Below are 22,549 nucleotides of genomic sequence, written 5' to 3' on the forward strand. Positions count from 1 at the left end.
ATTTCATGCCATTGATGACTCTGATGTTGGATTGGGAATTTTGCAATGAAGCGGAAAAACACCGCTGTGTCTCCCCTTTTACATCAGGCTCCATTAAGCCCTCATCAGCCGTGTTAGCCCAGCTCCACGGGACTCCAGGCTCTAGAGCAGTGTTTGTTAATTCACTTAAAGCAGGGCGTTGAGATGGGGGGGGCTCAGATGGAATATGTGGGTGTGCTGTACAGTGAACAGAGAGCAGGAAGGGAATCTTCAGTCAGTGAATTATATGCATGAATCTCTAATGCCCTCACCCACTCTCTTACAGTTGATTTGTCACCTCTTCAGCACGTGTAGTATCTTGATATTTCTTATGTATCTTTAAACGCACATGAATGTATTTTCCCTAATGGATGATTCTTTAGTGAGCACAGCTCTCAAGTTTAGAGCAGCACTGGTTTATTTTTATGCTCGCTCTCTCTGTCGGAGAGTCACTGCCATCTGGTGGACAGTGACTCAGTGACTCTTGTTCCAAATCTTGTTTTCATTTCCTAATACGTTTCTGTTGTCTGTCTGTGTCTCTCCATAGGTCAAACATCGCCTGTGAAGAGTCTGAAGCCTGTGAGTAAAATCTTATCTTTGTCTATTTCTTCATTATCGTTTCCCCACCGGGGATATATCCCTCAATTTGATTTCAAAGCGTTTTGTCCTTCAGCCTAACCAGCTTCTGTTGCATTGAATTAAATGATAGCAATAAATTTGAATATTGATTGTGTTTCTGGGCGCCTTCTTTTGTTTGCTCTGAAAAACAATCTTAATTACTTCCTTTCTGTATTCGTAGTCTTACGGCTATTGTCAGGGGACTGCAATGGTAATGAAGCATGGATGAGCCTCTGTAGATATCGTGGTATTATTAATGCAACAGTTTTAGATAAGAAACTTGCCCTTTCTGCCTGAAGAGGCCTGTCATAGCCTTTGGGGAAATCTTTACTTTTTAAAACATATTGTATCCAAATCCCTTTGCTTAGAATTTAAAACAATAGGAAGTAAGTAAAGTGAAACTGCTTGATGTTTTCATAAAAAGTGACCTTTATTGCTTTTGTAATCCATCACCGTTAGATGCTCATCCACTAGCTTTTGATAATGAGCCATATTCTACATAAATGGTTTTATTTTTTGAAAACATGAAGCAACATGTGTCTGTCAGAGACAGGAAATGACGGCCAGTACAGAAACTCTGGACATTGTCACAGACTCGGCACCTCAGGCCTTGCCTTACCACTCCAACACAAGCACCCTGCGCTCTGCCGATTCTCCCAAACGAGATGCTACAGAGATATACTTGAAGTCCAAAGCTCTTTTGGAGAGCAGACGTAAGTTTAGGCCAGCATCACTTGTTCATATAATTTTGTAAACCTTTTGTCGTTCTGGCCAGCTTTAAACACTAGGAAAATTATGCCCACAGAGCCTCACGCCAAAGATATAGATGTTTTTCTGAAGCGGGACATTGAAACAGGCTTTGGCTTCCGTGTTCTGGGAGGAGAAGGGCCACAACAGCCAGTAAGTGTATAAATGAGTGTCTTGAAAGTATATTTTAATTTCTGGTTAAAATTATACAATTTTATGTATTTATTAGACACTGACCCAGTGGTCAGGGTCTGTTATTAACCCCATATCAGAATGTATTTCCCCAGGTGTACATTGGTGCCATTGTGCCTAATGGAGCTGCAGAGAAGGACGGGCGTCTCAGAGCTGGAGACGAACTTATTGGCATCGATGGCGTGATGGTCAAGGGTCGTTCGCACAAGCAGGTTTTGGATCTGATGACCAACGCTGCCCGAAATGGCCAAGTTATGCTGACTGTTCGTAGGAAGGTGATCTACAGAGGTGAGTAACAAGCCAAGCAAAACCTGGCATGTTTGTCAACTTTTTGTAATTAAAAGTACATTCAGGAGCTTTATTGCACTAGATTTTTTAATTTATCAGATTGGATTAGAGTAAAACTTTAATGTGCCCAAGTTTGTTTTATAGGTAGTAGTCCAACACATACACACATACTACACAGTGTAAAAACCTAATACTGGGTCCAAATGTACCAATGTCACCATAAAAAGTGAGGGAGACATTTCAAATTTGGTTTATTATTAATATCTTACGCATGCCATGCAGACTAGGAGCAGGCAGGAATCAAACCACCAACCGATTAGTAGATGACGAGCTCTGCTTCTGAAGTACAGCTACTCCAGACTAAGACTGCTGAACCAGCAAATCATCAAAAATAAACAGTAACAACATGTTAATAATGAATGCATGCATTTAAACTGAGTTGCATGAGGTGTAGCAGGTCAAAGAAAAGAGCACTAGGAAACAGAATGTGTCTCTGCACTTGCTATGCATTTTCATTTACTCCAAGTAACATTTTGGATATTTGGGATTAGTTGAGTTACACAAAACATTTATCCTGTTACCAAGATAGACACTGTCCAGCACAATCATCATCCATGTTTTGTAGACCTGTAGACCATATAGCTCAAAGACAAGACAGTTCAAATCGTCTCAGATTCCTCAAGGATACACACCTCAACACTCAAATTTTAAAAAGAATTGTTCAAGACAGAAATGCATTAGCATCTGTATCCTTTCATATCAGATGTGACAGATGAAGATCCTCAGGAAATGGCGCCGGTGCTGGTGAATGGTTCTCCCAAACTACCTCGCCTACCGATGCCGAGTGCGCTGGACCACGAGTCTTTTGACATCACACTCCACCGCAAGGAAACTGAAGGCTTTGGCTTTGTGATCCTCACGTCCAAGAGCAAACCTCCACATGGAGGTGAGTTCAGTCTTTTCAGTCAGCTCAGTTCTCGTAATTCAATTAAATCAAACATTGTAGCATATTTCTGCATATGCCTTACTTAGGCTGAAGAAGTTGATAAGCATGTACATTTAACTAACCCATTCAACAGCCTCTTAATACACTTGTTGGTAACATATACAAAAAATGATAGGTCTGTAATTATTATTATTATTATTATTATTTTTTTTTTTTTATTACAAATATATCCAGAAAATGGCTAGCTTCTGGCCTCAAGAGTATTTTTTGGAAAATTGAAAGACTTTTTTGTAGATTGAATCAAACCCTGACAAAACTAAGTAATTGTGGGACCCTTCTTACTGCCATTGTGTTGAAAAAAGACAGTAAACAGACAGTAAAAGGCAGCTTCCTAACGGTCACTCTGACCGGGCCTCATATGTCTTTATTACTGCCATTTCAGTTATCCCACACAAAATTGGCCGTATCATTGGGGGCAGTCCCACTGACCGCTGTGGCCTGCTGCACGTCGGGGATCGTATCTCAGCAGTCAATGGACGCTCCATCATCGAGCTCTCTCATAATGACATCGTCCAGCTTATCAAGGAAGCCGGCAATGTCGTCACCCTTACTGTGGTTCCCGAGGATGGTGAATATTTCTGAGGATGGTGCATTTATTAGAGTAGTTAGTGGGTCTGTTCAGTTCAAAGTGGCCTTTTAGTGGGACATTAGTTTTGCAGCCAGGTAATCAATTAAATCGAGCCTTCATAAGATATAAATATTTTATTATCCATATTAAAAATTCAGTTTCAAACTGAGATAGTTAGAAACTGAAAAATTAGACCCCTTCTTCACCGAAATGATTGTATGAATAAAAATAAAGCAAAATACCTGAGAATCCCTTTACTAGGATATTTTAAGGCTTCATTGAGGGTTGTTAAAGGGAAATAAATGCAAAACCTTTAGCTTAAAATGAGCATTAATCATTTTAGAAGAATTCTGTATGTCTGCTTTTTTACCAGTGGGAGTTTTCATTATTAATATTATAATATACTGATTCTAATATGTTGTTAAAATGTATTTTAGAGTACAAGGGCCCTCCATCTGGAGCGAGTTCAGCAAAACAAAGTCCAGCTCTTCAGCACAGAGCCATGGGGCAAAGATCAGCACTACAGGATGAGCGGTAAGGATTTAATCCCACAAAAGAAAGCTGAGAAACTGCATAATTCTTCATGCATGTTTAGCGTTAGTAAGTTTTCTTGCAAGTGTTTGATTTTTTTTAAGTTATGCTAAACACTCAAAAGTATAAGAAAGTTGTATTATGTAATGCTGAGAAAGTGTAGACCGAGGAGGCAGCAAAAAGCTCTTAAATTGAAAATAAATTCAATTATGGTTATGGTGATGCTATTTTTTAATTACTAAAAACCTTAATGAATTCTTATAAACCTCCAGTAAAAGTCTCACCACAATAACTACTGAGCATGAAATAAATCGTGTACGTGGCAATGAGGTTGTCATACCCTCAGAGTAAAAAGCCAGAGAAACTATAAAGACACCGGTGTAATAAACATAAACGTGTGTAAGATGATAAGAGGTGTCGTGCGAGTACGCGCAGGCCTTTCCTATTTAACATTCAGCATTAAATTTCACTTTGTTTTTCATAAAAGCGTTTTCATTTGTTGGCCTGAGGCCTTCTGTTTACAAGTATCGCTGAAGGAATTAAGTGCATATGCTGTTTGTTCTAGTTATAACCTGGACATGGAGGAGAGAAAGGAAGGAGTCAACTGGTCTGACCACAAAACTCTTTCACTTGGTGAGACGGGGACGCTGTGTGTGACAGGGCCCAACCAGGTAAGAGCCATCCCCTTTTTTTCTTCCTTTCTTGTCTTAGAAACTATCAGAAGAGGTTATTTTTTGTGCTTACACCATCTTTCACAGGTTTATAAAGTTCATGCACTTATAATACTGATTCTTTTACGTAATTTTCAAGTCATTATGGTCAAAGAATAAACTATAGCATCTCTAATATTCTCTGATTCTCCTAATGAGGTATCACTGATTTCACAGCAAAAGATGTATGTTAGTACACTTGTATATGTCTAAAAATGAGTGTTGTCTTCATGCTGCAGGGTTGTCTGACAGTGGAGTTAGAGAGAGGGCCCAGGGGCTTTGGTTTCAGTCTGCGAGGGGGCACAGAGTATAACATGGGCTTGTACATCTTGAGACTTGCAGAAGATGGGCCTGCTCAGCAAGACGGAAGAATCCATGTGAGTGCTCCTTTTATTGCAACGTTTAAATGGACACTTCTGAGAGGTTGATATCACTATCACACAGCTGACAAGAAATTACAAACAAAAACTAATGGGGGAAAAAAAAAATCATAAAACACGATGCAGTGCAATCAGTGTATTGTTTTGGAGCTCATGTTATTATCCTCACCATTGCTACATGCAGCATGACATGCTATTATAGAAAGCATTCCTTTGCAGAAATGTAGTGTTGCACATTTAGTTTGTGAAGGAGAGTCGTAAATCAAAATATAATTTGTGTCGCCTCGCGTTGACTGAGATTAAACTAATGAATTGTGTTTCAACAAGTGCCACTTGCAGTGTTGTAGGGCATGCAATGTTTTCTGCTGTGATCTGTGCAGCGTTTTGTTGCTTTCATTGTGAAATGGAATTCCACGCAGCAAACAGCGAAGCGATAAAGACGATTTTGGTTTAGTTCTTTGACGTTTTTTTATTCGTGTTCATCATCATTTGTGTACTACTGTCTCCACCAGTCTACCCATCCATCTCAGCAAGCATCCGTTTTTTAAGTTTGTGGCTGTTAACAGGAAGGTCACAAAGCAATTGACCCTGTATTTTCTCTTCATATGGTGGAGGTTCAGCAAAATTTGAATTTTCCCATGGGGATGATACTATCACATTATTATTACAGGAAGAGAATGGAGCAAAGTTCCCTAGTGGAAATCAATCCTAGGCCTGCCAGACTGTGATCTGTGGGCACGACTTTGCCTGTCTGAGGATGAAACAGAGTTCTCTGCACTGTGTAGCAACTACTGCATTTTTATTATTTAAAACAAGCTTCTTTTCTCATTCGGTGATCTCTGCTTCTCCGTGAAAGCAATGCACACATGTACCTTTGAAATAATGAAAAAGCTGATTTCCCATCGGTGGAAAGATCATTGAAAGGGTCATCTGAGAACATATTCTGATGAGAAACAATAGCTCTTTTCTTCTAGTGAGGGAGTCAGTGTGAGAGTTGGTCCAAGGTCCTTTGTAGAAAGAATGACTTTCTGATACAAAGGGATCACACAGTGGTTATTTTCTCATCACTTTGTTGCTATCATTTCTTCCCGACAAAGACAATGCTCCCACACTGTAAAAGTCAAAGGGTTGTGTTGAGGTTTCCTTGCAAATTTTTGTCTTTGAATCTAAATCCCGGCCTGCTGCACAAACAGGCTTGTTCACTCTATCTGATTAGAGTCTATCAAACTGACATGTTTACAAGCTTTATCCTGAGTTATTTTGTCATCTCCGATAATAGCAGGTACCTCCAGGGTATTACAAAACTCTGTGTGTGTGTGTGTGTGTGTGTGTGTGTGTGTGTGTGTGTGTGTGTGTGTGTGTGTGTGTGTGTAGGCAGATGTGTGTATGTGAGAAAGGGAGTGTATGCATGTGTGCATGGCATAAAACTTTAATTTTGTGTTTCAGCAAGTGTTTCAGTGAATTTGACTGGCAAAAGATGCAAAGTGTTCATAGGTATATTTTAGTATTACAATTGAATTTTCTGAATTACCGACAGGTTGGAGATGAGATAGTGGAGATTAACGGGGAGCCGGCTCGTGGCATTTCCCATACACGGGCTATTGATTTGATCCAGGCCGGAGGAAACAAAGTGGTACTGCTGCTGAGACCTGGGGCAGGTCTTGCTCAAGATGCGAGTGAGTACATCATTTGAAACTATTCAGTGCGTTGCGTTTGATATGGGCAAAGTTTGTGCTTGGAAATGTTGTATTATCACTCAGGTTAGAATTTTTGGGGGTGGATTTAACAATGCAGAATAACTGGAAACAAAAGCATGTGGTTGCCAGTGGCTCAATGACATTTACAAATAGACATAATTGTAGACGTACGTGTGTGTGTGCGTGTGTGCGTGTAAGGGTGTGGGTGTTATTTTGACCTTTTCCTTTGCAGTGCAAAGACAGCTCTTTCCCCATCATTCCAATTTTAATGCTTATCTAAACTTTCCGTCTGCTGGCTGTAGCTTGATACTGTATTTAGCTTTGTTATGAAACTGGTATGCCAAAGTCAGCCTGTTCCTTTAATATTTTTTTAATATTTACATGAAGTTTTAGATAGAAACTAAATTGTTTTATTTCCTAAAGAGTTTAGCTGCTATTTCCCATTTTACAAGGAAGGAACACTGCCAGTAGTTAAATACATGCACAAACAATAAATCCACCTAATGATAATTACTGCATCCATTTGTTAGTTGATGGAGCCTGTTTTGTAGTTAAGCCCTCATTGATTTCAATGTGCTTTCTTTGCTGTGTGTGTGTTTTTTTGTTTTGTTTTTATTTAGTCATTAACTCTTTAACTGTCTGCTTCCTTTGGCGTTTCTTCTCTTTCCCCTGATGCAGGTAATACAGCTTCCTCTACTGTGTGCTATTACACTGAGCACCAACACTAACACCTTCACTGCTTTTACTGGGCTCTTCTCTTTTACCTTGGTAATTTTTTTCCCACATGCTTTCCCACCTTTACCTCTATATAATATAATCTTATTTACTTTCCCTGTTATTCTGAATTTAAGTATTTTGTGTGCCATATTTATTATCCTTGCATACCTATGGTCTCATGTCAAATTTGTGCTGCTCTTGCAGGTCGACATGATCAAAAAGTCATTTCACCCACAAGCTATTTTGGAGAAGTTTTCTCTGACACATCACCCCTTTCCTCTCCATATCCCACCGGGGCTTCCACCTTTGTTTCCTCTCCTTTCTCCAGCAAACTGACGCATTCTCGCAGCTGGAGCACACTTTCTCCACAAGGCCGCAAATCCCGCAGCAGCGGGGGTTTAAGCTCAGTGGAGGAAAGTGTTGAGTGGGCGGACACGGAGGGAGAAGGGCTCCTTCCCACCTCCAATGAGCATGTGAAGTTCTACAAGAGGACCAGGCCCACGAACGACTCCAGAGAGCTAAGCAGCCCAAAGAAAACAGAGGAATCTTTTCCTAAAGCCAAAGAGCAACTACACAGTCCCAAAAAGACTGAGAGTCAGGCACAGGAAGCAACAATGAACAGAAAAAGGGTGCCTATCACACAGACAAAAACGCAATCTGCCAGTCCTGGGAAGTCCGCTCACGTTGGACAGCAAGGGATATCAGCCCTGCAACGCACCGAGAATCAACAAGGCCTTCAGCAGAGATTAAAGGGTTCATCCAGTAGAGAAAGCTTAAGTCATGAAAAGAAAAATGGAAAAGGGAGGAATTTTGAGATTGGAAAATACCCTCAAGGATGGGAGATGGAAGGGAGAAGAGAAAGGACCAAGTCTCTGCATGAGAAAGAAAGTTATAAAAGAAGGTCGATTGGGGAATCTCACCGCCACAGGACATTTTCTAGTACACTAAGAGAGAGCGAGAAAGGTACAGGTAAAGACTCAGGGCAAAGAGACGTTGATGCCAAGGGTAAACTTACAGAAAACAGGACTACGAGTAAAGAGACTATTAGCAAAAGAGAATCACCGCTGTCTTTTAAAAATGTATGGCGTAGGAAAGGTTCTGTGAATTCACCAAGAGATATAAAAGGAAGAGAAGACACATTTTCTAAATCCAAAGACAGCTTAAAGGACAACTTTGTGGCCTCTGTAAACAGCATTCCAGGAGCCCTACAAACCCTGAAGGGACCTATTAGCCCTGGCCCTTGGAAAACACCCAGCTCAGCCAAAATCCTCTCTGAGGCAGAAGTCCTCCGTGACCCTTTGTGATGGAATATTGAATCACAAGGACGTGAGCTGTGCCATGGAATATTTTACAGTATCCTCAGTGGATTATTTTTCTGAGTTCTTCCATAAAACAGAGAAGTGCAACATGGTGCCACATTTATCCATTTTAGACTGTGGCCAGATTTGTATTGTGGGAGCCCTGTGACATCACATGTGGCATGTAGCAGCTCCCCTCCGCCTTGTCTGCTGCTTTAGCATCTTTGACGTGGGACTTCAGCATATAGGACATGCTCGGGGCCTTGTCAGACCAGACATTCAGAAATGTGAATATGTGCCAATCCCGCGAGCCTCCTGTGGAACGACGACTACAAACAGCGCTTCACCCATTACAATGCAATGACCCATATGCAAAGAAAAGAGAAAGGCCCTCGCCTCTCGTCTGTAGAATATACAGTGTGACTCATCTAGGGTTTAATTTTGCTCTCAGTGTCATTGTTGAGTATTTCAACTATTCTTCATATCAGTTTGCTCAACTGCATGCAGTCGGTCCTTCTGTTTGTTTTACTGCACGCGTTCTGTACATCGCTGAGGATGAACCCATTTCGTATTTATAATTTTCATTCTGATCACCAGGCAAATACAGCAAGTGTTACTGGGTAATCTAGACTGTTCTATGGCTATAGTCATGACACACCTTCATACAGACAGTATCATTTAAAAGACCAGAAACTTGTGGTTTGAGATCTTGTTTACCATGTGTATGATAACTAACCAGTGTGTAATTTATTGAGGTAATAGATGAATATATGTATATGTAGCTGTACCAAGCCATTCCGCATTTTGATAAAGACTTTCAGAAATTTGTCCCATGTTATTTGAGCTTTCACCTTATTTCCAATGTACTTCAGTGGTAGGAATTACCAATGAAATTTGTAGTTCATGAAATGTATAGATGTAACGTGCAAACTGCTGTACCAAATGTTTAAAATTGCTCAAAATGTGTCTCATTGTGAAATATAATATATATGTATATATATATATATTTGAATGTGTGTTTTGGAAATTCTATCTATTAATTCCATTGCACCGCATCTGCCCTTGTAGCAAAACAGATTGACCATGAGTTGTATTTAATTTGTGATGTATACTTGCTACCAAAACATTGCATTTATTATTGTTTTTTTTTTTTTTTATTTTATTTAATGGGGTTTTTTTTTTTGGTTTTTTGAAATGATCACTGTTAAAGGGGGAAATGGCAATTTATGTAATGCTGTGCAAGTTCTGAATCATGTCTCTGGTTGTTTTACATGTGCTTGTTGATGAAAAGATAAATGAGGGTTTATATTGTAGGTACTGCTGTGTGATTATGTGCCAGGGTAGCTTGAAGGATGAAAGAGGCCAGAGAATGATGTGGTTTACTAAGATACCGAACAAGCTGCTGAAATAAGGCATGTATACAGAAAACTCTCCACCTTACATATTAAAGGGAGCCAATAGCACAGAGAAGACCAGTGTAGTTTTATAATGTGCAGTCTATAAAAATAAGATAGTCAGATTTCACTGTTACTTTAAAGAGGACATATTATGCTGATTTATAGCTACTTTTATACTTGGACACCATAAGAGTCGCTTTGCCTATTTGCCTAATAATAATACTCGTTTAAGTTATATTGGGCCGCTGTGTAGCATTCAGGTCATTCTCTGTCTGGAAAAATGTGTTTTAGTTCCTTGGCCCTTACCTTTATGCCAATTTTTTTTTCTTATTGGCAAACAGAAACAGCAGGTGGGAGGGGCTGCTGTGTGTCTTTAGCATTCTTTCAAATAAAAAACTGTCTAAAAATAACAAACCATTTAGAGCAGTCTGAGCTTTTGGCTCACTTGGATTGCTTGTGTGTACAATGACCTCATTATTTGAGGTTTGTGCCAGACAGAAAATGAAGAAAAGCATAATAGGTCCGCTTTAAAGGATTTTTGAAGTGATACGCAAATATACTCAACATACTTGCAAATACAACTTTGAAATAAACACATTCAGATGAGCTCAGGGAAAACTGAATTGTAGCAAATGTGTGATAAAGTCGTTATCAATGAGAGCTGAATGGTGGTTGAAGTCTGTGATTGTATAAAGGAGTTTTCAGGTTACAAATCCCTAGAGGATGTACACTTTGAGCCAATCAGTGGTAGGCTTTTGTGCAATAGTTTGGTTGGTTGAATGAGTAAATCCAACCCCGAGTGCTGAAAAAAGTTCACTCTGGTTCAGAATCAGATAATATCCTCTTTTATTGTATGTCCCCTGCACTGTAGTACAGCTTTATGCTTTCATTTGAACAATTTTGTTTGACATCTCTGCATCATACTGTGGCCTTGCATTGCTTCATTAGAAAAAAAAGAAAAAAGAAAAACACAATCCTTGTGGTATCTTCTACATTCTGTAGGAACAGTAGATGTAAATGTTTGTACATTGTACAGCACCTTTATAAATACTTGCCGAGTGCTCTTTTGGGGAGGAAAAAAATAGAGGTATATTAAATCGCTCCATTATTTTTTTATGTAAAAAAAGAGAAAAATATTTAAAAATGGATTGAAAAGGATAGGCAATGACCTTGATATGGTATTCTGTTCATGCACTGAAAAATAAAGTTTTGCTGAAAACATGTTTCTGGATTTGTTGTATTGAAACTGAGATGCACATAAAATGATCGTCATCATCTTATCTGTATAAATGTAAAGCAAATAACAATTCAAGTGTCACACTTTTGACATCTAAGTAATTTGTTGCATATATGATGCAGAAGAATATGCTACTGTTACTATGGCAGATTTCCAGTTGTTATGGTAACTGACTGAGCTATAGTTTTTCAATTACAAGAGAAGCTGTATATATTTCCAAAGCCATCGTGTCTCATGTGAACATATTTAGAATGAGAATGCGAATCTGCTCAGAGCCCCAGTGAAACCCTAAGAGCGGTTTTGAATCCTCTATAAATTTTAGGCACCATGAAAGGAATAAATGATAAGATCTAAATGTGGTTAGGTGTCCTACCATGCATTTTACACAAAGCTGAAACACTTCAGTAGAAGGCTCATAATGTATTACAAGTGCTTCGAAAAGATTTAACTGCAAATTCAAAGTTGTAAAAGAAGTACATGCTTGGCCTAAGAAGTTACTTGTACTAGATTCTTCAAGCAGTAATTTAAAGTTGGGCTAATTCCAAAGAATCACAGATCAAATATCTATTTCAAAAAAAAATCTAAGCAAGGCTTAACAGTGCCTTTTTTCTGAGTATTTTGTGTCAAATTCATTCAGTTAGAGAGTAATGCCTAAGGTTTTCACTACATGCATTTACAGTTGTTCATATACAAGCTTCAGCTGAGCTCTTAAGGGTGTTTTAACTGTTAAAACTGTGTGTAAAGTACTGAACCTCTGCATCTCAATCATGCTAAGTGTGCCGTTACGGTTGCATGTCTGATGCAAGGGCGTGAACACCTTTCTCATATCACCACTCTGAAGACCGATGGGCGTTGTCAACAGGTTTACTGACATTCAAAAGGGTAAAACTAGAAACAAGACAAAAAATACAGTCAAGACATACATAAGCGTAGCATAACATACATTTATACACCGCAATACTAATACACAGCATACGTCTAATTATATAAACTTTTAAACAACTACTGAGGCTATCTCAGACGACCTCCGACATCGCGGATAGCTAGCTTAGCACCGAGATTAGCTTTACGGTCAAATACTGCGCTAGCGGCAACATAATGTACAAAAACAAGTTGTAATTTAACTTTAAGTACATACCGGCGATACAACCGTAAACCAAAGATGTAGACAGTAAATTTTCCGACAGGACACCATAAGCCGTGTGCCGATATGTCTCTCTTTCTTTCGCTCGCTTGCTTTCCTTGAGCTGACTTCCTGTTCAATAAAGTTGTTTCAAAACAAACCATTTCTACGGTGCATTACTTGAAACGACCACAGAGGGCGCTAAAACACATAATAACTAACAACGTACTGGGAATAATATTTTAGTGATACAGAACACTCCCCGCCTGGCGTGAATAACGCCACGATTAAACGTTGAAGAAAACAACACGTTAAGAAGGCACCAAGGGTACGATCTCTGAGATAGGTCTGGTCAACACCTTTGTACCATCTGATTTAACTACCTTAATTTCCACGGTACGTATTTTACCATCTTTACTTGGGAACACCTTAGTTATGAGACCAAGAGGCCACTCATTTCTTGGCACTCGACTGTCTTTGAGTACCACAACACTTCCTAAGCTCACGTTAGGCTGGCTAGACTGCCATTTGCGGCGTGGCTGTAGGGTAGGGAGAAACTCTTTCCTCCATTTGTCCCAGAAGATGTTCGACAGGTGCTGAACCTGGCGCCACTGATGTTTGTAGAGGTCTGATGCTGTGAATTTTTCAGCTGGAGCCTGAAGGGGTGCTACCTTTTGAGTCAGGAGAACAGCTGGAGTCAAGATAAAGGGGTCACTTGGGTCTGATGAAACCGGGACGAGGGGTCTACAGTTTATGATAGCAGCCACCTCTGCCATGAAGGTGACGAGAACCTCATGAGTGAGTTTAGTGGTCTTAAGCTGAAAAAACATAGAGTCCAATATTCTCCCCCATGCTCCGCTGAAATGGGAGGCATGAGGTGGGTTAAAAGTCCATTTACATCCATGTTCTTTTAAGAAGGTGTGCACAGCTGTGTTGTCCAAGTTTGAAGGGATTTTCAGTTCTTTACATGCACTTACAAAATTGGTGCCTCGATCAGAGCGAACAGTTTTCACTGGTCCCCTCACGGCCAGAAATCGTCGGAATGCATTAATGAAGCTAGATGTATCAAGTGACTCTACCACTTCAATGTGAACTGCTCTAATACTCAAACAAGTGAATATGACAGCCCACCTTTTATTCTGGTTGACGCTTCCTCTTGTACGTCGTGAAGACACAAACCACGGACCAAACACATCTAAGCCCACATTCGTGAACGGGGGATCCGTTGTGAGACGGTCTGGAGGGAGGTTTGACATTTTCTGTGTGCTCAAAGGGGCACGAAGTCTTTTGCAGGTAACACAATGATAGATGATTGTGCTCACTTTTCTTTTACCGCCCACTATCCACCATCCTGCGGAGCGAACGGCTCCTTCTGTGAAAAGGCGACCTTGATGCTGGGTCTGCTCGTGGTAGTGCTTTATGAGAAGCGCTGCAACATGGTGGTGGCCAGGAACTATGAGAGGGTTTTTCTCACCTTGGCTAATGTTTGAGTCTCTGATGCGACCACCTACTCTAAGGAGTCCTTCTTTGTCCAGATAGGGGTCTAAGGTTTTGAGATGACTGGTTTTGGGTAGTTTTCCATGTTTTTGCACACACTTGATTTCTTCAGCATACACGTCCTGCTGTACTGCTCGAATGACAAGGTTCTGAGCTTGCTTTAACTCATACACAGTAAGTCCCGTTTCACAGTAATGCCAGCCATTACAGTGATTGGCTTTGCCTGGTGGTGATTTGAAGTTGTGGATGACATGTATTAGTCTAGAAAGAGCACGTGTGAGGGATTTCCAGGTAGAAAACTTGGTGAATCTGTCTGAGCCCAGTTCTTTAGTTGAGGCTGTTGTTTTGAGTGCGGTTACCTGAGGTCTTACATCTGCGTCCATGTTGGGTTCTACAAGGTCATAGGAGTCATTCGGAGAATTCTGAATCTGATGTAAAAGGTCAGGGCCGGTGAGCCAGTTACTAAGCGGCAGCTGGAATGCAGGAACAGAACGAGTGGCGTGATCTGCAGGGTTCTGACTGCTAGCTACATAGTGCCACTGGCATGGCTGAGAAGATCTGCGGATTCTAGTCACACGATTACTGACATAGACATAAAATCTTCTAGACTCGTTGTAGATGTAACCTAGGACTACTTTACTGTCTGTGTAGAAAGTAGTGTGATCTAGTTTACAGTCAAGTTCATCTGAGATAAGATCTGCGAGCTCAACCGCTAAAACGGCAGCACTAAGCTCTAATCTTGGAATAGTCTGATCTGGGTGTGGTGCTAGCTTAGCCTTACCCATTACAAAGCCTACTTGACTGTGTCCTTCTGCATCTGTCACTTTTAAATAGGCCACTGCAGCTATGGCTTTGGTAGATGCGTCTGAAAAAACACACAACTCTTTTTTCACGGCTGTTGAAGGGGAAATGTCTGTGTATGCTCTGGGAATGGTCATGTTAGGCAAGTCTTTGAGTGAGTCTTTCCACTGTGTCCAAGACTCTTCCATTTCGGGAGGGAGTGGAGCATCCCAGTCCCCATTTTCAGCTGTAAGTTCGCGTAGAATCGACTTCCCCTGTATGGTGACTGGTGCTACAAAACCCAGCGGATCATAGAGACTGTTTATTGTTGATAGAACACCTCGTCTGGTAAAGGGTTTTGACTCATCAGATACTTCAAAGGTGAAGCGGTCTTTACTTAGGTCCCAGAGGAGACCTAGGCTACGCTGCATGGGCACCGAATCACTTTCGAAGTCCAGGTTTTTTAGATTTTTGGCATGATCTTGAGTCGGGAATGCCTCTAGTACTTCCTTCCTGTTTGCTGCTATTTTATGCAGTCTTAAGTTTGAGTTTGCAAGTGCGTCTCGGGTTCTTTGGAGTAGAGATATGGCTTTTTCAACAGTAGGTAGAGATTTGAGTCCGTCATCAACGTAGAAGTCACGCATGACAAACTGCTTCACATCTGCATCGCAGTCCGGTTCGACGCGTTGGACAGACTGGTGCAGGCCATATATGGCTACTGCTGGCGATGGGCTGTTCCCAAAGACGTGGACCGTCATTCTGTACTCCACAACTTCTTTGGAAATGTCGTTGTCACGGAACCACAAGAAGCGTAAGTAGTTCCTGTCTTGCTCTCGCACGTTGAAACAGTAAAACATCTGTTCGATGTCTGCTGTGAAGGCAACGGCTTCTTTTCTGAAGCGTATTAGGACCCCAAGCAATGAGTTATTAAAATCTGGTCCTGTTAACAGAACGTCATTCAGGGATACGCCTTCATACTTGGCGCTGCTGTCGAAGACGACCCTGATCTGCGTGGGTTTACAGGGATGGTAGACACCGAATAATGGCAGATACCAACATTCCTCATCCTCTTTTAGTGTAGGGGCGATCTCTGCATGTTTGTTTTGGAATATTTTGTCCATGAAGGTGATGAAATGTTCCTTCATCTCTTTCTTCTTTTCAAAGGTGCGAAGAAGAGACATTAGGCGATTCAGGGCCTGTGGTCTGTTGTTAGGGAGCTTTCGGCGTGGATTTTTAAATGGTAAAGGAGCTGTCCAACTGTTATCTGTGTCTTTTGTTAGTCCTTCCTCCATTATTTTTAAGAAGGCATTGTCCTGGATGGAAGGTGAGATGTAGTTGTCATTTCTGGTTTGTTTGAACACATTACATCCTAAATGATCAGGTTCACAAGCACTGTCTGCCAGCTGGGAGCTGAAGTTGAGTGGAACTTGTATCCCACAATGTTTCTCTTTTATGTTGAAAACATTAGGACATGGCTCGAATGCTGTGGGACGTCCCCTTTCAGTTGCATTTGTGAACAGAGTCCTTACTGCAGGAGTTCTGTGGACGTCACCTAAACACACGTTTCCTACTATGACCCATCCTAGGTCCAATTTTTGAGCATAGGGTGCGTTGTTAGGGCCACTTATCTGTTTGCGGACTTTGTGAGCTCTAATGACATCCCGTCCAAGAAGCATTAGTATGGGGGCGTTAGAGTCCAAGGCAGGAATGAGGTGAGCCACTGACTTTAGATGGCTGTGGTGTCTAGCTGCACTGGGTGTGGGGATCTCGTCTCTGTCATTTGGGATATTTTTGCACTCAATTAGGCTAGGCAGTGAGATGTGGACTGAACCATCTAAAGCTGCCACTACATAACCTGTAGCTCTTCTACCCATTGTCTCTTTGGTACCTGCACATGTCTTAAGCGAGTAAGGGGAACTAGGGCCGCAGTCATTAAACAACTCCGGACGTACTAGTGATCTGTTACTTTGTTCATCATGGATGGCATAAAGCCTTACTGCTTGATGTGGGTGGCCTGCTGGGTAGACATTCACGAGACAGATTTTAGAACATGAAGTGCCTGCTTCATTCACACCACAAACCTGAGTGCATTTAGAAGTGATCTCCTCTGATTCAGTGGTGTCAGGCTCCCCGCCATGCTCTGCTGCTGGTTCGGTTTCTTTTAGCCAGGGAGCTGGTCCTGGGTGGAGAGCCGTGCAGTGCTTCTCATCGTTGCACTCGGAACACTGTACCTTGGCTTTACAGTTCTTTGCTATGTGTGAAGATGAAGCACAGCACCTGAAGCAAAAGTCATTTTCTTTTAAGAACATTTTCCTATCTAACAGTGTTTTCATGCGAAATGCTCTGCACACTGCGAGAGGATGGGCTTTCTTGTGAATTGGACAAATCTTTTCACCATGTACAGTTTTGTTTGGGAACCTCTGTGTGTCTGAACTAGTGCGAGAGATGACATCAGTTTTGTGCACAGAAATCTCTTTTTGTCTGTTTGCCCTCCAAGATAGTTTGTCTGGTCTGGGTGCATCAGGTGATGGTGTGAGGTTAAAGCTGGGGTCGTTTCTAGCATCAGCTTCTTGTGCAACAAAGTCTACTAGAACACTAAATGGTGGGAAGGAGACACATTTTGTGCGTTTGTAGTTGGCTCCTACCGTAATCCACCTTTCTTGCAGGTAGAAGGGAAGTTTTTGGATGATTGGATTTACTCCTCTTGCTGTATCTAGGAACGCGAGACCAGGGAGGTCTCCTTCAGCTTTAGCGCACTGCACTTCCATGAGCAGGTCACTAAATTTTCTCAGTTTTGCAAAGTCTTTGGATGAGATTTTTGGGAATGCATCAATTCTTTTAAACAGTGCATCCTCGATCACTTCAGCTGAGCCATAACATTGTTCAAGTCTGTCCCATATCATGTTGAGGCCATTGACTGGGTTGTTGATGTGTATGGCTCTGAGTTGTTCTGCATGTTCAGCCGATTCCTTGCCAAGCCATTTTAACATCAAGTCCATTTCTTCACTTGCCGTTAGATCTAACCCGCTTATAGCATTTTCAAATGAGCGTTTCCAAGCTCTGAAGTTTTGGGGCTTGTCATTAAACTGGAGCAGCCCTGTTGCCACTATTTCACGACGAGCAAAGTATCTGATGAAGTCACTCACATTTGATTCTCTAGGCTCTTTGTATAAAGGCCTAGCATTATGGAAGCTAGATGTTGACACCTGATTTGACCAATTGGTACTGTAATTTTTATTAGCATGGGGAGAAGGGGAAATGACTGGAGTTTTTTGGCAACAGTCAGGATCATCTGTTAGACCAATTGGAATTTTTTGTGGGTCATTTTCCTTTTTAGGGCTTGGTGGCTGATCACAGGTGAGCTCTGATTTACTTTGTGTTACATTTTCATTTTGTGATTGTTGAAGAGCAGCATCATTTTCTTTTCTCACAAATGTAGATTGGCCAATGACATACTGTTTAGTTCGTTCTGCTGTTACTGAGGGACATATGTTGCTGCGCGTTTCTGTCTGTGTGGCAGCAGCTGCTTCTAATGACTCTGCTTCAGCAATGGCTGAAGCTACATCTTTTTCATGCTGTAAATATTCGATGGATGCCTCGACTTTAGCTTTTGCTACTTCTATTTGTGCTTTTTCTACCTTCAAATCCATTTCTTTAGCTGCGAAGCTGAGCCGTGCCTTGGCTGCCTCAGCTTTTGCTCTGGCTTTGGCTGCTGCAGAACCTGTAGAGGAGGCACACGAAGCTTCGGACCGGGTCTTGAGGGATGACGCCTTGCTGGACATGTTGGAGTTGATTAGACGACTGCTGGCTCACTGCTGTATGCCGTGTTGCTCCCAGGCGCAGTAGTGGTCAGCTTCACTCTAGTGTGCGATGACTGCGTTATCTTTGTTCGTGCGGATGTCGCCGTTTTACTGTGCCGTTACGGGTGCATGTCTGATGCAAGGGCGTGAACACCTTTCTCATATCACCACTCTGAAGACCGATGGGCGTTGTCAACAGGTTTACTGACATTCAAAAGGGTAAAACTAGAAACAAGACAAAAAATACAGTCAAGACATACATAAGCGTAGCATAACATACATTTATACACCGCAATACTAATACACAGCATACGTCTAATTATATAAACTTTTAAACAACTACTGAGGCTATCTCAGACGACCTCCGACATCGCGGATAGCTAGCTTAGCACCGAGATTAGCTTTACGGTCAAATACTGCGCTAGCGGCAACATAATGTACAAAAACAAGTTGTAATTTAACTTTAAGTACATACCGGCGATACAACCGTAAACCAAAGATGTAGACAGTAAATTTTCCGACAGGACACCATAAGCCGTGTGCCGATATGTCTCTCTTTCTTTCGCTCGCTTGCTTTCCTTGAGCTGACTTCCTGTTCAATAAAGTTGTTTCAAAACAAACCATTTCTACGGTGCATTACTTGAAACGACCACAGAGGGCGCTAAAACACATAATAACTAACAACGTACTGGGAATAATATTTTAGTGATACAGAACACTAAGAGTTTCCCCTTTGAGAACAGCTCAGCCATTGGAAGAGCAGCCTAAACAATGAGTGGATGACTTACAATTGACTTAATTGTTTTAAACGGCTGAAAATCATCATATCTTGTGTTCTACTTTTGGTACTGGGATGAAAGAATGTGTTGAAGACAGGGTGGAGCTAGACTTTCAGCATAGAAGCAGCAGAACATTCCCAAGGAACTCTTCTGATAAAATAATATTTAGAATCACAGTTATTTAGAAGAAAGTTATTAAGGAAAGGTACTAAAGCAGTGTACTCAAAAGGATTAAGTAAAAGTATGTTAGTATAATAAGGAAACCATACTTGATATAGAGCAGGAAATGGCCCTGATAAGTCCCATTATCATTCCTTTAATGGCCGCTTAACGTTGACTCAAAAAGTCGCTAGAATTTCCTGTTAAAAAAGACCAAATTCAGAGCAGAAAGAAGCCTCTTTAGAGCCTGTAGGAGTAGAAGTAGTGACCATAAACTCATTAGGTAATTTTGTTTACTGAGGTCTCAGATCAAGTGGAGTAAAGAGCAGTTTTCCCAGTGACCTCCATGCAGTAGGAGAGATTTTTGAAACCAGAAGTATCGTCCCCTGTTGCCCAATATAAAGAATAGTACTTTCAGGAATTAAGTATTGGTTTGACATCTTTGGAATCAGAAACTACACTCAGCGTTTATATAGGGTGTATAATCATACGATCATTTTAAAATCTGCAGACGTTTTAGTCTCTCTATGAAAGTCCAATATACAACCTCTCGTATTCCAGTATACATGAAGACACTCTTATAGGCACTTTTATAAAAGTAAGCCTCCATAGAGGATGTGAGGAGGTGTACGAAAACTACAAAGTCACTGACAACATCAAGCAATAAGGGGTGAAGTAACTACTGGTAATATATGTTATTACTTTCTTATCAGTATCAATATTATTATTTTCATTTTTATTTTTGGGTAAAGTTTTCAACGAGCAATAATCGCGCCTCGGATAAACCTCATAGGCTACGATACTGCCACTGCGCAAAGCTTTTATTTTTATTTTTATTGAAAAAAGTTGTTACAGTGATTCCAATATAGCATAACATAAATGTTACAGATACAAAATAGATGAAAAAAATCTAATAAAAGAAGTCTTTATTGTATTTTACTGCATGTTACAGCAACAACCTCCAAGTCCTATAATGGAAAAATAAACAACACACACTTTATTTTGTCACTTAATAATTTAATTAGTTACTCTTAATAAAAGTGACATTAAGCTTGTTGAGACTATACATTTTGATGGATCACAGCGACCACATTTCTTAAATCGCAGTTTATCTTTTTAGCACTAGATGTCACTGAAGGACATTAGTTCCTTAAAACTTTTTTCCCGCCAGTCATCAGTTGTTGGGGTTTTTTCTGAATGAAGATTCATTATTTCTTGTCACCATTAATGACAGTAACAGAAAAATGGATGTTGTTTTAGCATGAATGAGATGAACATTTTAATCCTGTAGATTGATTAAAAAAATGTGATACTGAGGGGAAAGGCATTTCCAAATGAGAACCTTGCATGCACAGACCTGCCATGGCATAGATAAGACGATGCTTCAAAAGAAGGTGGAGTTAAACTGTATGATAATGCCACTGTTCACGTCACCTTATTGGTATGTCTCAACATTAGAAAGGCAGGTGAATTATTCAGCAGTGTGCTGTAAAATTGGCACCCTCTTCTCCACATTATCCGACTTGATGAGAAGCAGATGGGGGCTGCTGAGAAGGGAGGTGTCTTAATCAGTCACTTGAACATGGTGTTCTGAGAGATAAGAATAGCAAAAGAGACCTGAGCACAAGACGTTGCTTGTCTCACAAAAAGCAGTTACCCACTAATGCTACTTTTTGAATATTCCTTAAAAGGGAATAAGGTGCACCGCATACTTTTTATAGTTTACATTTGATTGATTTTACATCACTGCACTCACAAATGGGTTGGGGCTCTAATTTCTTTCATTAGTTTACTTTTTAGAGTGATGCAGGCTGCCTCACTAAAAAAGTGGATCCCATATGCTGGTGTTTTCGCACTTCTTAAAAACACCCCAGTCTTTTACTGTACAGATACGGGCCACTTGCGCTTTGTTGTCCTGTTTCTAAGTGATACTAGATGGTTTCTCCGGCAACTCTTGGGTGGAAAAAGAGGCAGCCCCTGTCAGCGGTTTTGCTGGTGAGCTTGGAATTTAGACAAGATTATGAGGCAATGAGGCGCAGTCCCCTTGTTGAACAAAGCCCGTATCCATGGTAAAAATCCAAAGCATTTAAAGGGACTCAGACTTTGACTGTATAAAGTGCTACGAAGGGAATCCCCGATTTCACAACTTCAGCCATGCCTTTCCTATTTTCACATTTTTGTTTAGTTAAAGTTCGCACCCAAAAGTGGATTTTTGTTATAGTAGATAATGTCTACCACGTATTCCGTTATATAGATTTATTAGAAATAACTGTTTTCACCTTTTGAGGACCCGTGAAACAAAAAAGAGGTTTTAAAGATACAGAGAGGGGGTGGCCGATTTCTTTTCCAAGACAGTTATGTTTCACCTTTTCCCCTCTTTGTACTGTTTGGAGATATCACCGCTCCTACTCTATTTGCAGGAACAGATTGGGCAGTTGACTAGGCAGTTCGGGTTGCTGCCAGTTGCAAAAAACCTCTCACATGTATATATAGCGTATAAATTTAGCAGAACTTCCTTTAACACTTCCAAAGCATTTCAAAATAAACGAAACAATTTTTACGTTATATTAAATCCATATTTCATACGAATATAATTATGTCTACATATACATACACACATACCCATACCCAATATATGCACATGCATGTATAAAAACATGTGTATGTCTTTGAAGGATTTAAACAATAAGACTGGACATAAAGATTGTACATTAGGCCTAAACGTGAGTTGTTTAAAGACTATGAAGTGTACAATCAGTTGTAATTATATGTGCATATCTAAACATTTAAACATGTAAAACTGAACAGTAAGAATTTGCACGTTACCTGAGTTGTTTACAGAGTGTGAAATGTGAAGTTGTATGCGCAGGTTTTCATTCAGAAAGCTTCAAATTCATACATCAATATTATTATTTATTTTTTTTTAAAAATCACAAACATGTAATTACCTTAAAAGGACTAGTTTCCTAATTCAGTCGGCAGTTTTCTTCTGGAGAGGGTTATTCTT

General features: G+C 40.6%; 2 protein-coding genes and 1 non-coding gene across 10 annotated transcripts in view; 1 reads left to right on the plus strand and 2 right to left on the minus strand.

Annotated features, from left to right (window-relative positions):
• Window positions 1-11,390, plus strand: part of magi3b (membrane associated guanylate kinase, WW and PDZ domain containing 3b) — a 130,170-nt gene extending 118,780 nt beyond the window's left edge. For 4 of the 6 annotated variants that reach the window (XM_026167069.1, XM_026167070.1, XM_026167071.1 and 1 more), the window contains 11 exons: window positions 566-597; window positions 1,184-1,349; window positions 1,442-1,536; window positions 1,656-1,863; window positions 2,627-2,809; window positions 3,252-3,437; window positions 3,875-3,971; window positions 4,534-4,639; window positions 4,918-5,055; window positions 6,596-6,734; window positions 7,677-11,390. In XM_026167069.1, the coding sequence (XP_026022854.1) occupies window positions 566-597; window positions 1,184-1,349; window positions 1,442-1,536; window positions 1,656-1,863; window positions 2,627-2,809; window positions 3,252-3,437; window positions 3,875-3,971; window positions 4,534-4,639; window positions 4,918-5,055; window positions 6,596-6,734; window positions 7,677-8,776 (2,450 nt within the window). In that variant the 3' untranslated portion in view covers window positions 8,777-11,390. Of the gene's footprint in view, window positions 1-565; window positions 598-1,183; window positions 1,350-1,441; window positions 1,537-1,655; window positions 1,864-2,626; window positions 2,810-3,251; window positions 3,438-3,874; window positions 3,972-4,533; window positions 4,640-4,917; window positions 5,056-6,595; window positions 6,735-7,433; window positions 7,524-7,676 lie in introns of all 6 variants that reach the window. The other 2 variants (XM_026167073.1, XM_026167074.1) reach the window with 1 other exon arrangement.
• A 150-nt stretch (window positions 11,391-11,540) lies between these two features.
• On the minus strand, window positions 11,541-22,531 carry LOC113022065 (uncharacterized). Of its 3 annotated transcripts, none has more exons than XR_003272398.1 (2): window positions 12,543-19,315; window positions 11,541-12,292 (listed from the first exon to the last, which is right to left on the minus strand). XR_003272398.1 is itself a non-coding variant. In XM_026167068.1 (2 exons), exon 2 carries the CDS (start codon window positions 18,584-18,586, stop codon window positions 12,839-12,841), a length of 5,748 nt encoding a protein of 1,915 aa, XP_026022853.1. In that variant the 5' UTR covers window positions 18,587-18,829; window positions 22,491-22,531; the 3' UTR covers window positions 11,541-12,838. The 3 variants fall into 3 exon arrangements, 2 of the variants coding, with proteins under 2 accessions (XP_026022853.1, XP_026022852.1); XM_026167068.1 differs by adding an exon at window positions 22,491-22,531 and having other exon boundaries at window positions 11,541-18,829; XM_026167067.1 differs by having other exon boundaries at window positions 11,541-18,829; window positions 19,080-19,315.
• On the minus strand, window positions 20,229-20,362 carry LOC113023122 (U4 spliceosomal RNA). Its single transcript, XR_003272515.1, has one exon. It is a non-coding gene; the product is annotated as a U4 spliceosomal RNA (small nuclear RNA).
• Window positions 22,532-22,549: the final 18 nt, after the last annotated feature.

Source organism: Astatotilapia calliptera, chromosome 5, assembly GCF_900246225.1.
Source record: "Astatotilapia calliptera chromosome 5, fAstCal1.2, whole genome shotgun sequence".
NCBI classification, from domain to species: domain Eukaryota; kingdom Metazoa; phylum Chordata; class Actinopteri; order Cichliformes; family Cichlidae; genus Astatotilapia; species Astatotilapia calliptera.

Bases quoted from the DNA above. Each gene is read 5' to 3' on its own strand.
- LOC113022065 (XM_026167068.1), bottom strand. From the start codon at position 18,586: ATGTCCAGCAAGGCGTCATCCCTCAAGACCCGGTCCGAAGCTTCGTGT.